The sequence below is a fragment of the Neodiprion pinetum genome, chromosome 3 (assembly GCF_021155775.2).
Source record: "Neodiprion pinetum isolate iyNeoPine1 chromosome 3, iyNeoPine1.2, whole genome shotgun sequence".
NCBI classification, from domain to species: Eukaryota; Metazoa; Arthropoda; class Insecta; order Hymenoptera; family Diprionidae; genus Neodiprion; species Neodiprion pinetum.
This window is the reverse complement of record NC_060234.1, coordinates 42,314,675-42,330,721: the sequence shown is the minus strand read 5'-3', so window position 1 is coordinate 42,330,721 and position 16,047 is coordinate 42,314,675. Positions and strand designations below refer to the sequence as shown.

At 39.5% G+C, this 16,047-nt stretch overlaps 1 protein-coding gene across 4 annotated transcripts; it reads right to left on the bottom strand.

Moving 5' to 3' along the window:
• Positions 1-297: 297 nt before the first annotated feature.
• LOC124214106 (uncharacterized) lies at positions 298-8,761 on the bottom strand. Of its 4 annotated transcripts, XM_069134274.1 has the most exons (7): positions 8,482-8,761; positions 7,907-8,031; positions 7,603-7,773; positions 6,838-7,067; positions 5,600-6,590; positions 1,337-5,521; positions 298-1,040 (listed from the first exon to the last, which is right to left on the bottom strand). In XM_069134274.1, exons 3-7 carry the CDS (start codon positions 7,630-7,632, stop codon positions 1,014-1,016), a joined length of 5,463 nt encoding a protein of 1,820 aa, XP_068990375.1. In that variant the 5' UTR covers positions 7,633-7,773; positions 7,907-8,031; positions 8,482-8,761; the 3' UTR covers positions 298-1,013. The 4 variants fall into 4 exon arrangements, with proteins under 4 accessions (XP_068990375.1, XP_046472070.1, XP_046472071.1 ...); XM_046616114.2 differs by having other exon boundaries at positions 1,337-6,590; XM_046616115.2 differs by lacking the exon at positions 7,603-7,773 and having other exon boundaries at positions 1,337-6,590.
• Between the last annotated feature and the right edge of the window lie 7,286 nt (positions 8,762-16,047).

The window sequence follows — 16,047 nt, the reverse complement described above, 5'->3', positions numbered from 1 at the left end:
TGATACTCACTTCAAGACGCGTGCAACGAATGTAGTTTACGAAATTGCGCGCAGATGGCGCTACCTTCTGAATTAATAATTTCACCACCTGACGGACTACTCGAACACTAAAAGTTCAACGATACCGAAGGCAAGGCGATGCGGTGTTGTACCGACTGCTGTTGACTTACCGTTAATTTAACTTCGGTGCTACATGTAACGTGCGCTGATCAAACGGTTATTGAAATTCCATTCCAGTTTCTGTTGTACAACTTTTCACAAGAATTGAAATCAATATGGGGTTCGAAAAAAGCACTATTTACGAAAATTAACGATCTTTATTCCCGCTCATCTCAAACAAGGTCAAGGTACGCAAATAACATGTTTTATCTCTATGACTATATTTATATTACACTGAAAAACTCTTAGAATTTCAGATATTCGGTAATGTACAGATATAATTATACCGATATGAATACTCTCACACAACGTCCGATTTCCTCTTTTCTTCACTCGTGAATTTCCGCTGAATATGCTTTTTTCGAGCATAATGTCCGTAAGGTATATTTTATTCAATAACCTATTCGTCACTTAACATACTACATTATTTTGGGTGAACCTTTGAAAAATGGAAAGTGCTATCACATTTGAAAATTATTGCCTTGCTTTGCGGCATACAAACGTCAATGCAATTTTTTGCAGACAAAAATTCTTCGTGCTAAATATACAACTTTCAAATAATATCCAAGAAACAATTATGGCTGTTTTAAAATGCCAGTATTTTTACTGACGAACATCTCGGAATACGAACATAAGAATCAAAATGCATAGCAGGTAGTATTTGTAAAAAAAACTCAATATCAATAACATAAAGTATATGTTCACTGTAAAATATAAAGTCCATCTATTTCCTCCGTTTTAATGGTTGACACGTCATTTTTCACCGCAATGTGTTTTGACAGTCTTTAACTCGTCTTATCTCATTTTGATGAGCACCTCCTACCATACAAGTTTCCTGCTTGAATGTCACTGTATTACGACAGAGCCTTTTTGCCCGTTTTCTGAAAGGAATATAATAATCCATGGTCATGGTTTGTTGACATTAGATATAACTAAAATGTATCAAAATTGTTCAGCGATTGATATATTTTATTTCAGTTATAACAGTAGCAAATTAATGAGTGGAGGTACAATAGCTGAACACTGGTGAAAGTACAAAATAAACTGAAATATTGTAAGATAAAATTGAGTTTTGCGTGCAGAATATGAACGAAAAAAATTTCAGCCCGAAGTGAGTACTTAGCATTATTTCAAAACAAAGGTGATGTAAAAGTAGTTCTAAATTTTGCAAGCTCACCTCTTCAATATCGCTTTTTGATAACTGGTGTACTGTTTCATCAACAGATTCTGTTGCACCAGGCTTGTGATTTTCCAATGTCTCACCTTTTGAGACAGTAACCGCTGAGACATCTTCAGGATTTTCCATTTTGAACTTTTTTTCAGGGTTTCGTGCCGCAATCCGAGCCTCAATCCGTTTACGATTAAGAAATGCCATACCATGGACCCTCAAATGTTTGTCAACGGCTGGTTTGTCCTCAAATACAGCCATACATACATGGCATTGATTGGCAGTTCCAGTGTTTGGTTCACTTTCTATCGCCTCTGTTACTTCCTTAGCATATGCTGTGTTTTGAGCTAAGTAAGTGGTGGGATCCTGTATGCGATGAAACGCTTTCAGATGCATCTGTAAGCTTGGTTCAACGACAAAATTTTCTCCACATTCCAAACACACTAGATAATGGTCCTTGATTCGATGATTAGTACCAATATGTTTCCGCAAAGATGAAATATCATTGCATCGCTGGTCGCACTTTTTGCATACAAAATTTCCTTCTCCATCTTGCACAGACTCTTGTTCTATGCATAACCCCAAGTCTAACAAGTCTTTTTCAATATGTTTTCTAGGATTCCATCGTCTTCTTCTTTTAGAAGTGGGACTGTTTGCATCTGTCTTACGTTTTCGGGGTCCAAGGAGTTCCTTGTAACCCTTAGAAATAAAATCATCGGACATTCTCAAAAGTCTGGGTGTAACTATAGCTAATTTATAATCCTCGGAGTGCCTAGAGTCAAAATGTTTTGCAATTACTGACCACGATGTATTTATTAATTCTCCACACAAGTGACAGCAGTAAATAACCGATTCTGATGTATCGGTTGGAGCATTAAGAGCTATCCGCCAAAGTTGCCTTCTCTTTTGTTTCAATTTTGTCGAAAATTTGCCTGCTGCATCCTTTGTACACTGAGGATTGGTAACTTCTACATTCTGCTGGGACGTGACTAACAAATGTTGAGGGATTCTTGCTAACGGTGGCAATTTTGGAACATCATGAAAGAACGAGATACTTTTGGTTCCCTCTTTGCCAGTGCCTGAGGTGCAATTGATAATCTGTAATACATCATTACCGTCAGTGCCGGAATTGGATAATTGATTGTTCGTCTCACAATCAGTAACATTCTCTACTATTCTAATATCAGCACTCTTGGATTTCAGAACCGATACAGGTAGGTTGCGTGTTTTAACAGCCATAGTTTGTTTCCCTTGTGTTGGCCTCTTCAATTGTTCAGCTCCAGATGTACACACAATTGTATTAGAGATTTTAATAACTGGCACAGTGGACTTATTTTTCTCTCGGGCATCAGTCTTTTCATCAGTAGGTTCTGTTTCCAGTTCTGTCAACTTAAGTGCAGTTTCTCCTGTCACTAGGCTCTGACTTGATCTGTTTTGATGCGATAATTTCACAATTGCATTTAAAGCTGCCACAGTCGATTGGTTCATTTTTGTCATATTTACGTTCGTTCCTGTTTCCTTAATGAGTATCAACTGGGGCAACTTTGATGGTAAAATTTGGTGTTCAACGATCTTAGGAAGAGCATGATTTGACACAACTTCAACATTTGATGACTGTTCAGATCTGTCCACATCCTCCGTTACAATAACATTTTCAGACACTTCCTCAGACATGCACAGGTCTGAAATTGGTCCAGGGTTAGTATCTTTTTCATCCGTGTTTATATCTCTTTTCTCCTTTGTCGCTTCTCCTAGCTCTGCATATGAATCTGGTGTAACTGATCTCACATCAAATATTTTTGGTGACGAGCTATATTCGCTAATTACATTATTACGATTATCGACGGTCTCCAATTGTGGATGGGCCAAGTTTATAGACCAGATACTACACTTTACGCCATTTTTTAACTCCTGTTTCGTCACGGTGGTATTTAAATAGTCAGACGATGGTTGATTATTTGCTTCTGAATTACTTTCTATACTATCTTGGCTGAGAGTATCTATGTTTGTTTGCATTACATCTGAAGCATTAGAACATTGATCAAATTCAATGGTTTGTTCATCTTGATGTATTTGTTCGGTATTTGACTTTAACTTTGTCGACACACTTGGAAACATGGCATCAAGTAAGCATTCCGAACTTACCAAGTCAGATAATTGATCATGTTGAGTACGATGACATGTACGCAAATGACGTTTAATTATCTCCCGACCTCGCTGCCTGTCTTTAAATGGGAAAGGGCAAAACGGACATTGGTAATAAAGTATTTTCACTATGCCGTCGTGATCTTCCAAGTGTGATCTATAATGTTCAAGGCTAACAAGGCAATTTCCAACGTTACACTCTACCAGATTGACTGGTCTTAGATGATTAGGTACATTTGGATGATCGGCTTTACAGTGCTCGACGAAAAGGGCATGTGAATCAAAGAGCAGCCCACATTCGGGACAGGCAATTTTCAATTTGCTATGTGCAAGTATATAGTGTTTTGTTATTGATTCCATGTCAAGAAAGCCTTCGAATTGGCATACTTTACACTTGAACCATCTCTTTGCCAATACATGAAAACAAGCCGTCCATGTGTGTGCCTTCAATCGAGAGAAAGTAGCGAATTTTCTGAAACATTCTGGGCATTGATATGGTTTCTGTTTAGCGTGATAATTCAAATGTGCTATAAAACGAGACATGTTTCCTTGAAATACATTACAAATATAGCATATGTAATTATCACAGTGACATATGTCAGGATTTCTCGAAATCGATTCTGAAAATGCTACAAAGTTACTGTGTGACTTTTTGGGTTTATTACAAGTAGGGCAAATAGTTGGTGCCTCTGGTTCTTCAAAATTCGAATTCGCTAGTAGTTCAATGATGTGATCATTTGAACTCTGACCTGTTTCAGGCCGCAAACTGTATTCTTTTAAAGCATTTTCTAATCTTTCGATAGCGACAAGGTTATTCAAAATGCTTACACCATTTGTGTCGCCAATAGTTTTGGAATATTCCGAATTCACCTGTATCAAGTGTTTAATTTGTTGTTTGATTCTTTGTTCACCATGGTAACGAAGTTGTTCTTTAAAGATTCTTTGTAGCGTGCTGTAATTTATAGCTCCTTGCCCCCGTGTAAGCCCTTCGTTTATCTTAACTGGTCTTGTCATTTTCTTAGAAAAATCAATGTATATTTTGCCGTTTGTATCGGTTTCCATTGAAAGATATTGAACTGTGTGGATGTCATTGACAACATCCACCTGCGGCACATCAACAGGAATGGAAATTAAAGACTGTGGTTCAAACGAATTTCGAGAACCAGGAGATTTTTCTCTTTTCGGCATGTCACTATTCTTCTGTTTGACCTGTGCCTCATATATCACACCTTTCGAATTTTGGGAAGTGGATAAGAGAGCAGAGGCATTACGAGGTGGCGAAGAAGATGAAGAGGAGTCAGGAGAATTGCATGGTAATGGTATTGAAAGAGGTGCAGCTTTTTGAACGCATTGTTCGTCTGACTTGGGTGCTATTGGTATGTAAGAAGTTAAAGGGTGTTCCGACTGTGACAAGAATGCCGAAAGGCTGACATGTTTGGGAATCGTCTGGAACTTTACATTATTTAAATTATGATACGTGGGTCCTGAAATAGATTTACGTGCATGTCGAATGACGAATTTTTTCCCATTTTTATAAACAATTTGACCGTCAGCATATGTTTGCGAGAGCTTAGGTTTTGCCTTTTCTGTCGGAAGATTTTTTTTTACGGATTCCGACGTAGAAAGCACACTTTGTTGGTTCGAAGTACTTGACACTGACATTGCTGGTACTGATTGAATTATTTTTTGCTTGTCCAATTCAGACGAAATTTTTATCATTCCCAGACTAGAAATTAGCTCATTTTGGGGAAGCATAGTAAAGCTAGCTGCCCCTTGACCAATAAAGACTAATTTTTTACCGTTGATTACCTCAGGTGGTAGCTGCCCAATAATGTCTGAGAGATCGGCATTTTTAGGAGTGTGCACAGTCAGTATTTTTGATCCTGAAGTCGAGACGGAAGCTTGTGCCACCGCCTTCTTTGACGATTCGATGGCTCTCGTTATTTCCCGACCTGATAATGGTGTTTTAGCAATAGGTAGTTTGATGTTTAAAGCAGGAACCAGTTTTTTCGGTATTTGTGGCTTTGGAAGAACTGATATTGTAGAATTCTTGCTGCAAATAATTACAGATGGGTCTCGTGATCGTTCTTGGGCGAATTTTTTAACAGAAATCTTCGGTTCAAATACTTGCTGATTAAATTCAGAAGTGGAGCTTGAGAGCTTGCTGGATATGACATTGCTGGCGTCACAATTCTTCATTTTCAGTGGGATTTCAGGTCCCTGGACGGACTGATGTGAATTCGTACTGACTGGCGTCAAATTAGTAACTTTACTGCAGCTGGTACTTCCATTTGGAATTATTGTAAGTTTATCTTTCGGGGGGAGTAAGATTGCGACGTCCGGTGGATAAGTTTTGGCTGATGGGCCACAATCAACAAATGCAATGTCTGTAGTAGTGCAAGGGCTGTCGTCGTTTTCTACGTGTTGCTCAGCATTGTCAATGAGTACTGGTGATATGGGGGAATTCCTTGAATTTTCGCTTTCGGTCGGTGGTGGTGTTTCGCTACAAGTTGATTGTGCAATGACTGATTCAATTGTATCAGAAATAGATGAGAAAATTGATTTGGGTGCACAAGTAGTTTTTTTAGGCCGTTTAACAAAGAGTCTTCCGACTTTCTTATTACCATGAATTCCAAGAAGTTCAGCCACTGAATTGTCGTTATTTTCCAATTTCGACTGTAATAGTCTCCACCATTTATTGCCAAGCTCGTTTGTCTGTAACCAATCCATGATATGCGTCCGTGTGACAAACATGTGCTCCATAATTATTTCGCAAAGTCGTTCCAGTTCAGTATATTGTGGTTCATCAATGTCAGTTGGTATTGGCATCAGCATAATATCACCAATGTCAACGACGCTTGTTTGATGAGCCTTAAGATGGGCGAAAAACTGACATTGGTTGTAGAAAATTTTGATTGCACCCACTTTTCGCCCTTTGCCCAAACCTTTTGCTCTTAAAAATGTCTTTCGTTGACGATTTGCCGTCTGGCAATCGAAGCATGGCTGTTGACCGCTCTTCATGTGGCAACAATCAGTCATAAAACAATTCTGACACCAATAACCCAAAACCCAACTCCGCCTGGAATTGTGGGCATCAAAACTGCTCGAAAAGCGAAAACTGGAAGCAAAAATTGCATATATTTTTCTACAATACATTGTTATGTACTACCCTCATTAACACACACAAAATGTTTTATTACGTATCCATGAACTAACAATATTTTGGGTCAAGAAATGATCAAAGAATTTGCCTATGACCTGCTGACAGTTGGTAGAATTGATTAAATCTAAAAATTTCACTACATCACTGCGAAAACTAATTTGTGTCGCATATTATTGCTAGTCAAGTTCACAGATTGACTCACCAATCGTTACATTGTGTACAAACATATAATGGGTGACAATCGTCTGCTTCATTCTGTAGCGACGCAGGAGGCTCTGCAGGCATGTAGGGAATCGATTGCTGCATGAATACTGCCTCATTTAGAGTTGTGTAGTATTTCTGTCCCCATTTATTTTCAAGTCTTTTATTCCTTCTCAGTCGAGGTAGAGCTGAGATTACAAATTTCGGACTAGCATCTGGCTTATCGGAATCCTGTTTTCAAAAAATATTATCAATTAATCAAGGTTGTGACAATTTACTAAAAACTCTGAAATTAGTTTTTATTGTGTAGGATTGAACAGTGGATTCATTCCTGAAAATAATAGATTCACGCCTTATAAGTCAATAATACGAGTAGTAAACATACGCTTGTAATAAACGATATAGAGTAATGATGGAAAAAGTAAATTGAATCTAATGCGATAAAGCATAAACTGTATAGTAGTTGGTATACTTGTATTGGTACACAAAATTATGCCATTGCTTACAAATATTTGCACTTAACGTATCACAAGGAAAGGAGTAATATCATCAATATCCAAATGCAAACACAAAAAAAGTCATCGTGATTGAAGTTAGAGCAACAAAATAATGATACTAAGCAGCTGAAAAGTTGTACAATTTGTATAAAAGCCTGTAGTTCGCTGTTATAATTATTACGGTTCAAAGTACATGGTTTTCACCTTACGCCATGAGTACGTAATAAGAAGGGAATGAATTACGTTAGCTCTTATGCCAAATTTCATACCGCATGTTGTATTCTTTGTTGGTTCTGCATTTCTTACTAAGGTTCATCAAGCTATTTATCAATGTATTGTTACCAAGCTCAAGAGTCAGCAGCTTGCAGCCATGATATCTTCTTACCTGTTTCTATTCAGTCGGTAATATAGAGCCAGATGGCTCCACCACTGTTACTACTCTAAAATAAACGCAGCCCATACAGGGTGTCAACAATATTTCTAATCAGCAATGATGATTTGCAAAACAAAAAATGACATTTCAGTCAATAGTCAAGTTACTGAGCTTTGAATGGATCTGGTACGAGTACTTACCACCATTTCAGTAAGTTCATTCAAGTAAAATAGTTTTCCTCGATTTGTCCACACCCGATGAATGGATTCAACGTGCCTATGATTGAAAAGCCGGAGATCACGGTGTTTGGTGAACCTTCCAAGCTCTGCAGAAATATAAAAACCATTTTTTTAATCAGTTGTAGCTTGAATGTTTTCAAGCTTTTTGAAGCATGATCAAAATCTAATATGCCATCGCCATTGGGGTTCTTATGCTAGAGTCAACGCTATATACTAGTACTGACTTCGATCAACACAGCGGTGACTTTACAATGATAACTCATTGAACATACATAAATATAAACATTGGTATCTTATTGTTAGTTTAACCCCTGTGAAAACATATATGAGTTGCATAAACTCATAACACTGAAATGAAATTTGGACAGTGCAATTTATAATTTATGTAGTATATAATGCAGTATAGCATAACAGTAAACCTTGTCAACAAGCGTTACTGAATAGAAATAGTGCATGCAAAGAAATGTTTATATTTCAGAGGATCTAATCACACTGCCAGCAATAATTATCGCAGATAAAATTATCTTCAAACTTACTTCACTTTACTATCTCTTGTATTTACTGATTGTGAGATTCATAGAAGAGACTGAAGACAGATCCTACTGTGTTTATGCATATGTAAAATTTTTTTTGTATTCTCCATTCCCTTCACCAGATATTCGTGACTTCCAGCATCACGAAAAAGTCTCGTATGCAACTGCTGTTTATAATGGAAAAATATCTCCAAATATCTCCTTGTATGTCGTATTGTTTAACTTTGACTACGTACTTCGAGTGATTTTCTTGTCGTTTGCAATAGCATAAATGAGTTTCAGTCGCATGGTATAAACGCAACCTAAGATACCGGGTGGTGAACAGAAATAAGAGTACTTTCGCAACGAGGGCAAAATTATTCGTACGAAATTCGTTTTATTATTTTAAAAGTCCAACTTCAGAAATTAATTGATTGTCAACTTGAATAAAGTCAAAACGAAACTGTACAGCATCGAGAATGACATATTAGTCCCAAAGTTTGGAATTTCGCTGGTAATTTTAAGTCTTGCAATTGCAAGGAGTATCCTGCCTGTTTCGCTGGAAACAGAGGGCGCTGATTCCGGGGGACAATCAGCCACAGTCTCTCCTACTTCCAAATAATCTCACTTCTCTTGTTTATTTCTATGTGCCAATATTACCCATGGAGACTATACGAAGAGACTGAACTTCGTCTAAACAAATAGCTGCCTGAAATAAAATGACACCGGTGTTCCGTATGCACCGAAGACAGTGGAGCGAGTATAACTTTTTACAAATTACATTCCAAGCTCATCGATTAATCGATCTTCGGCATCCCTGCAATCAATCACGCTTCGGTGTAAAAAGAACATTAGCGACGCTTGTGGTCAAATTTTTATTGGGCAGAATATGTCAATTCACCCGTTTGAATTCTTCCTCCTTGTTTTGTCTCCATGGTATTATCGATGGCTCGAACAAGCCCCCTGACACTCACCACTGCTCGTATACTAAAAAATTGTACGCGTCTTGTCCCCGTTTTTTAGTTTCTCTACGTGGCGCTAGTAGACTTCTGGCACGCTCGCTGCCCTCGTTGACCGCGCGCAAGCTCATCAGGTAACTACTAGCGCCACTAGTGGTGGAAATTGGCAGCAGAATCGAGGGACATTTTGCGAACCACGTTTAGCAGCGTGTGTCAGGGAGCTGGCTCGAACTAGTCTCACATCACAGTTCGAACGACGCGCTCTAATGGCGCCATCTATCCCGACTGTGCGAATAACGAAGGTAACGTAGATTCCTCGACGTAGAGCCTCGATTCTCGTTTCTCGATTCTCGTGTCTCGTAATTTGAACTCACAATCGAAGAATCGATTCAGGGACTGAAACGTCTTTAACTACCCGTACAGAAAACGGGACTATGCCAAATTCTGAGATTGTCCCAAGGGTATTCGACAGGAACAAGTAAGGTAACGAAACAATTGGTTCGACGAATTATTCTGCGTAGCAGCATGGTACAGACGCAATGAAAATCCGCTAGAGAAAAGTATTTTGAGAGAAAGTTAGTGTTGATACTCGGGTCATATTGTGCATTTACAAGGGTTCTACTAGCTCGACATCCAGCTCCACGAATCGAGGACGCAAATGTATAATAATATAAAGGCCATTTAAAGGCTACAGGCAAATGCAAACCGTATATGGTATTCTTATACTGATTTAAGGTTGAAAAATATAGTAATGTACAGAGTGTTCCATTTTAAATGAAATGGTCGAATAGTTCGGAAAACAGGTTTGATAGAAAAATGGCTTAGATGAAAGTTCTATTCCAAGTCCAATAAGCATTCCCACACGTATGTATTACTTTTTCAAAAAACAGGAAAATTTTTGTTTGGAATGGACGAAATTTGATTCTAACCACTCATTATCATATGTAAACATAGTGCAATAATTTTCATATAGATCATAAAACTAAAGATCTTACAGTATCTGGTATAAAGATAAATGCCCCTCTGAGGACTTTCCGCTTCCCCCTACTAATAAACTAGGTGTAATATTTTTCCAAAGTCAACAATGCTACAACTTCGGAGGTGAAACCTTGTATTATATTTTCGCAAGTAGTAGTTTCAGTAGTTGCACAAACTAGACTGCAGATATCATAAAAACACAACAGATTACCTATAATATATAATTCAATAGTATAAGTATTAAAATAACCTTTATGCACGGTGAAATGTGAATAACCGTTCAGAGGTGATAGGTTTCGTTTTGAGCTCACCTTTGGCCACCATTACTTCTCCAGTTGTATGCTTAAGAGTTTCTAGCTATGGTCATGCGTGTGGTCCCGAGATCATCGGCCCAGACCTCGGTGTGTTTTTACGGATAACCAGGACTTGAGCGTTGAACGAACGACCGACCGACCGATCCGCGACCGCATGACCGACCGATCATCCCATTACATGGTTTTCCAATATAAGGCCAACCAAAGTGGGGCCGTGGGCCACACTATAGGCACTTGAACGCACCGATTAACGGTGCAGGCTCTCAACGCTGCGCGTTGTGAGCTAAAGCCTCGAACTTACCAAAGGTGTTGAAATTTGAAATTAATACTCCGATGAATTTTGGTATATCCTCATCTCTAATTTCCACCATGCACCGGAACAATCGAATTGTAATTATGAAGACTCAATCCCGATAGCCAGCTTGCACAAATCTTATTTCGCATATTCGTAATGTCGTAACATTTGGAGTTACAGTTTAAATTATCGGTTGAAAGAATCCAAAATTCGTCAAGGTTGAGTTTAGTAACGCCAAAGTATCGAAACACTGAAAAAAGCAGAATAATATTGAAACTTCAGACTGGTGAAAAGAACAGTTGAGTTTTCATGATATGAGTACGCTTTGCTCTAATTACAGTATTACTGAATTTCAAACAATCCTAATGTTGGTCGATAAAGTTTCTTCTTAAAAATGCATCGTAGTAACAACGTGACGAACTTTAACTTCAAAAAGTTTAAAGAACTTCTGTGAGCTCTGGAGGTTTATTTATGTGCAAATCATAGTAGACATGAAGTGCTTGCAATTGATCCACATATAATTTCATGTGAGCTCGTTGGCGTTGTGAATAAGAGTCCTATAAAACAGCCGATCATTTACTGTTCGCGTATCTATCTCAATTTATATCTGCAGACGTGTCATTAGGAAGACTAATTTGCAATCCAGTCGTGATTCGTTATAGAAATAATTACTTGAAATATTAATACCGAGTAACGGTGACGGGTGCGAAAACGACAAAATAATGATACCAACTACTTTTCTGAAGACCTGAATCAACGAGTTCTGCCTCCTTCGCTCAAAGACCACCGGGGTACTACGTGAGGCGCGGAAATTCCGCCGATCCTGACTCTTCTACTTCTTGCTGCACGTGGTTGACACACTAATGAAACTATCCGTGCCGAGGTCGGAACGCTCCTTGCATTGCCGGAAGAAGCGTGCATGGACTCGGCCGCATGTGCACTTTATACATCGATGATGACGTTGCGATACTTTGCTGCTGCAACGGCGGTAGTTCTGACGGAAAAAGCTGTCGTTACGAGTTAAAGGAGCATACCACAGTTAATTACTCACTTTCATAACTATTTTTACAGTACGTGACTGGTTAACTGTGAGTTTTTACCGTCCCTATGTTATTTACTTATTCGCGGTAGCTTGTTTTTGTTTTTTTTTCCAACTTTCCACTTCGGATGTTTTGTACCGATTAAAATGTACTCCAACTATTAGTACTCGTGATTCAACTTCACTAGATAAATGTGAGGCCGAATAACTAGAAGAGTATGGAACTTCCGATATCTTCTCATGATTGAACTTCTAATGGTCTGCCATTGTGCGCACGTTCATGCCTTGATGCCTAACTAACCGGGTGATGGTTATAATTGCAATTACATGATTTTTAGCACACTTCATGAATAAATCGTACTTAGAAAATTCTTCAACACGCGGTGCGCTGCGTCACTTTCGTTCAATTCAATTTCTACATGGGTCAAGCAATGTAGCACGACAAATTGGATGTTCCAGATTATTGTCATCTCCTTTCCGCGATTCGCTGAATTTGGATCGAAGATGGAGTGTTCCGAATGATACGCCGAAACCAACTTAAAGTGAATGGGATACACTGTCCGATTACTGAAACTAGGAATTAAAAAACGATAGATTGAAAGTAATTCAACAGATTTTTAGTACATTCTGTACGCCAATCTAGGTCAACTAATGTAACATTACGGGCTTAATCGCTACGCTACACAATGCCTTGAAACTCTGAAAAAGGAAACGGCATTTAGTATGCAAAAAATACTTAGCATGTAGAGAACTTCACGTATCCTACTTTCGCACTATCTGCGCCAATTACACTCCGTCACTGTTGGTCTATGCAGTAGTCAAGTGAAAAGTTTATACATGCCATGGGTACGTTAAATTACATAACAATGTTCAGGTGTATGTTGTCGAGCAAACGGTCTTCCAAAGTTTCAAATCACTCGACACCATTGTAGATCAATGAGGTGTCTGATTTTTACTCTTCTTTCCCTGGTATTGTTTACTATTAATTAGCATCTCCAAAACCAGTAAGTGATTGTACGTTCTACGTCCCGGGAAGTAAAAACTTGATGCCGCTGCAAGACTCCCTAGTTTGTACCGTTTATTCAAAATCCAATTAAACGAGACGAATTGATGATCCTACCACCGACCCGAGTCTAGTGGACGATGCCTTGCTCTTTGAAAAAACAATTACCAAGTACCCTTTTATTTCTATTTTATTCCGTACCTTGATCTCTCTGAGGCTGAGTGAAGTTCGGCGATTTACGATCGCCGTTATTCATACCTTAAATTACTGTCTTATTGTCCCATTGGCCTTGAGGGTGCTGAAGATCAAATCCCAGATGAGAACTTGGTCTCGATTAAAAACTTCCAAGCCTTTAAGTCATACGTATAACGTTACAGACACGCGCAGATCAGCCTGTTTTGGTGTATACGAACATACGGAAGAACAAAATTAAATTAAAACAAGTACAGCTCACAATCTGTTTCGTGGAAGATCCTGAAAACAATTACGAGTTCAGCTGAGGCTACAAGAACGAAAACATCTGCTTTCATCACGGAAGATCATCGTCATTGACGATCGTATCGTACGATTTGCATTACTGAAAAGCAGAAATCCAAAGATGTTACTTTATAAATAGAAATTGGGAAATGTCTAGAGTTAGTCCCCATTTCGCAGCTCGTATAAGGTGCTCTATTCTTCCGTACTTATGCGAATGCATTAAAGAACTAACTTCACTGGATACTGTTTTCATCATAAAAATCCAACCCATAGCAAGCATGAAATATTAAATGACTTTTCCGTTGCAGTAAACTAACAACAGCTTGGATATTCTGGACACTGTTATAAATGCTAAATGGAAGAATTGAGGCATAGACAAAAATTAATTGAATGTGTTTACTACTAACAACAAGTCACCGGTACGTAACATAGTTGCTGAGCTGGTATTAGTTGGGACCGCTACACTTTACGAGTCGCGCAGTGCACATTTACAATATAATGTATGCACAGCTACAGACAAGACTCCCGTATCAGGCTGCACCACGAACAACATGGGTCCGATATGCTGATACGTGCTTGCATCTTACAGCATGATTTACTCGGCTGCAATGTCATAAGTATGAAAAACATTAAATGGTCTGGCAGGATGAAGATCTGAGAAGGTTGTTGCACCTTCTTCGAGTATCCGCCTCCATCTCCCTAGACTATCACTGCATAAAATCCAGTCCTCTGTCTGATGGAACCATTGATGTGATCTTACACAAGGATACTCGTTCCATTTTTCTACTCACAATGATACTCGTGACGATCTGGATAGAACCGTGATGTTAATTAGAGATATGGCATTCGAGCTATAATACCAGCGTCGTTCTTCAATTTGTACATAAGGACTCTGTCTCTTATTTCGACCTGCCTGACCGATAAGCCATGGTTCGTCGCTCAAAGATCTTCTATAGCAGATGCGGAATCTGCGTTTGGCGTAGGACCGGGATACTGTTCGGGTTGAAACCCACTTTATTGACCGAGCAGGGTTTCCCGGTCAACGTGCAAGTAGGTTAACGCCCCGCAGTCCTGCGCTGACTTACCAAGTGCAGTTGTATTCGAGAGCTAGCCGTAGAGATGCAATGTGCCGGTATACCAATATATTAAGTAGCCTGAATCATGATTCACGATATGCCGGAGTAAGAATGGTAGGCGGACCTACACACGTGGGCGTGTAGGTACATACGCGCAAACATACGAATTATATACGTGTGCATGCAGGTAGCCGCGTATTACGTGCATCCACATCTACCTACACTTAACACGGACGTATGCTCTTGGTGCAAATCGCTGTTCAGCCGAGAGGCGAGAAAGCGCGGCTGATCGCAGCCTGCGGGTAATAACCCTTTTCATCACCGAGATCCAACCCATGGTCGGCAGCCGTCCTTTTCTCTCGTCGCCTCGTTCCTTCGTTCCACTTCCGATAAGGTACTGCATCGTGTTCTCGTACATACAATATACACACGGCACATTCTCACATCGATGTACCCAGCAGCGACATGGCAGTCAGTTGGACGAAGAAGAAGTTACGGTGGTAGCATTTCGCGCGACTATGTAATTGAAGCCTCAAAACCTCGAAATCCCTGGCGGGTCCAACACTTCCGGGCCCGAGGCCAAGGTGTCGTTTTTATAACCTCGTTCTCGAGCACCATCGCCCCGCAGATGTACAGTTCGACGAATGTTTCGCTGAGGTTCAGTGCCTTCTCGAATTTCGGTGCATGCACCCTGATTGTGAGTCGCACTGTATCCGATTGAAGCATCGAATTCCCATCCCACGCGCAGTGCATTCCTCCCGAAGTTATCATCGTCATCCGAAGGCTCATCATAGCCATTCTTAGTTCATCTACAAAATCTGATCGACCGTTGCGCCTGGCCGAAGAATTTTTAAGTATACATCCATGGATTTTGCGGTGTCCTTTAATTTTGCAAACATAAGGATCAGCGAGAACTTTTGCGACCTATATACCTGCGATTGAAACAAATCAACGGTGGCTGCGGATCGCTACTCGATTAGGTATGGTAGTACAATGAAAGTAATTGACCGGCGAAACAAATGTTCTTATTTTTTGCATCTGCAGATGCACCTTCATCTCTGTATGAGAATTCGATCACGTATATGGGTCACTTTGCTACTACCCACGATGTATCGGATCACTATATAATCGGCCAAACGAAACTAGCCATGCGATTACAATTAAACTATCGTTACAAGAACACTACTAAAATAGTTAACTGCCTGGAAGTTATAAGAATTTCATCGCTTCGGTGCAGCAACTCAGCCGCCTATCCGGGAAAAGGTCATTATCATGGTTTCATTGTTGTTATTCTATTTTACGTTCCGTTCATTTGCAGTCCTCGTCAGTCCCACCGCGTATGAAGCTTTGCCAATAGAGAAAGCACTATAGGTTATCCGTACAATGCCAATGGACAATCGGATTCTAACCATGTCATTACCTCAGGAAATATGGAAACTCCTGATTTGA

What these genes read in the sequence shown, in the direction of transcription:
- LOC124214106 (XM_046616114.2), bottom strand. Translation starts at nt 7,632, where the DNA reads ATGCAGAACCAACAAAGAATACAACATGCG. An exon ending in AACAAAGAATACAACATGCG is followed by an intron (nt 7,068 to 7,602) that starts GTATGAAATTTG and finishes TTTTGAAAACAG; the next exon opens with GATTCCGATAAGCCAGATGC. An exon ending in TGTACACAATGTAACGATTG is followed by an intron (nt 6,591 to 6,837) that starts GTGAGTCAATCT and finishes TTTTGCTTCCAG; the next exon opens with TTTTCGCTTTTCGAGCAGTT.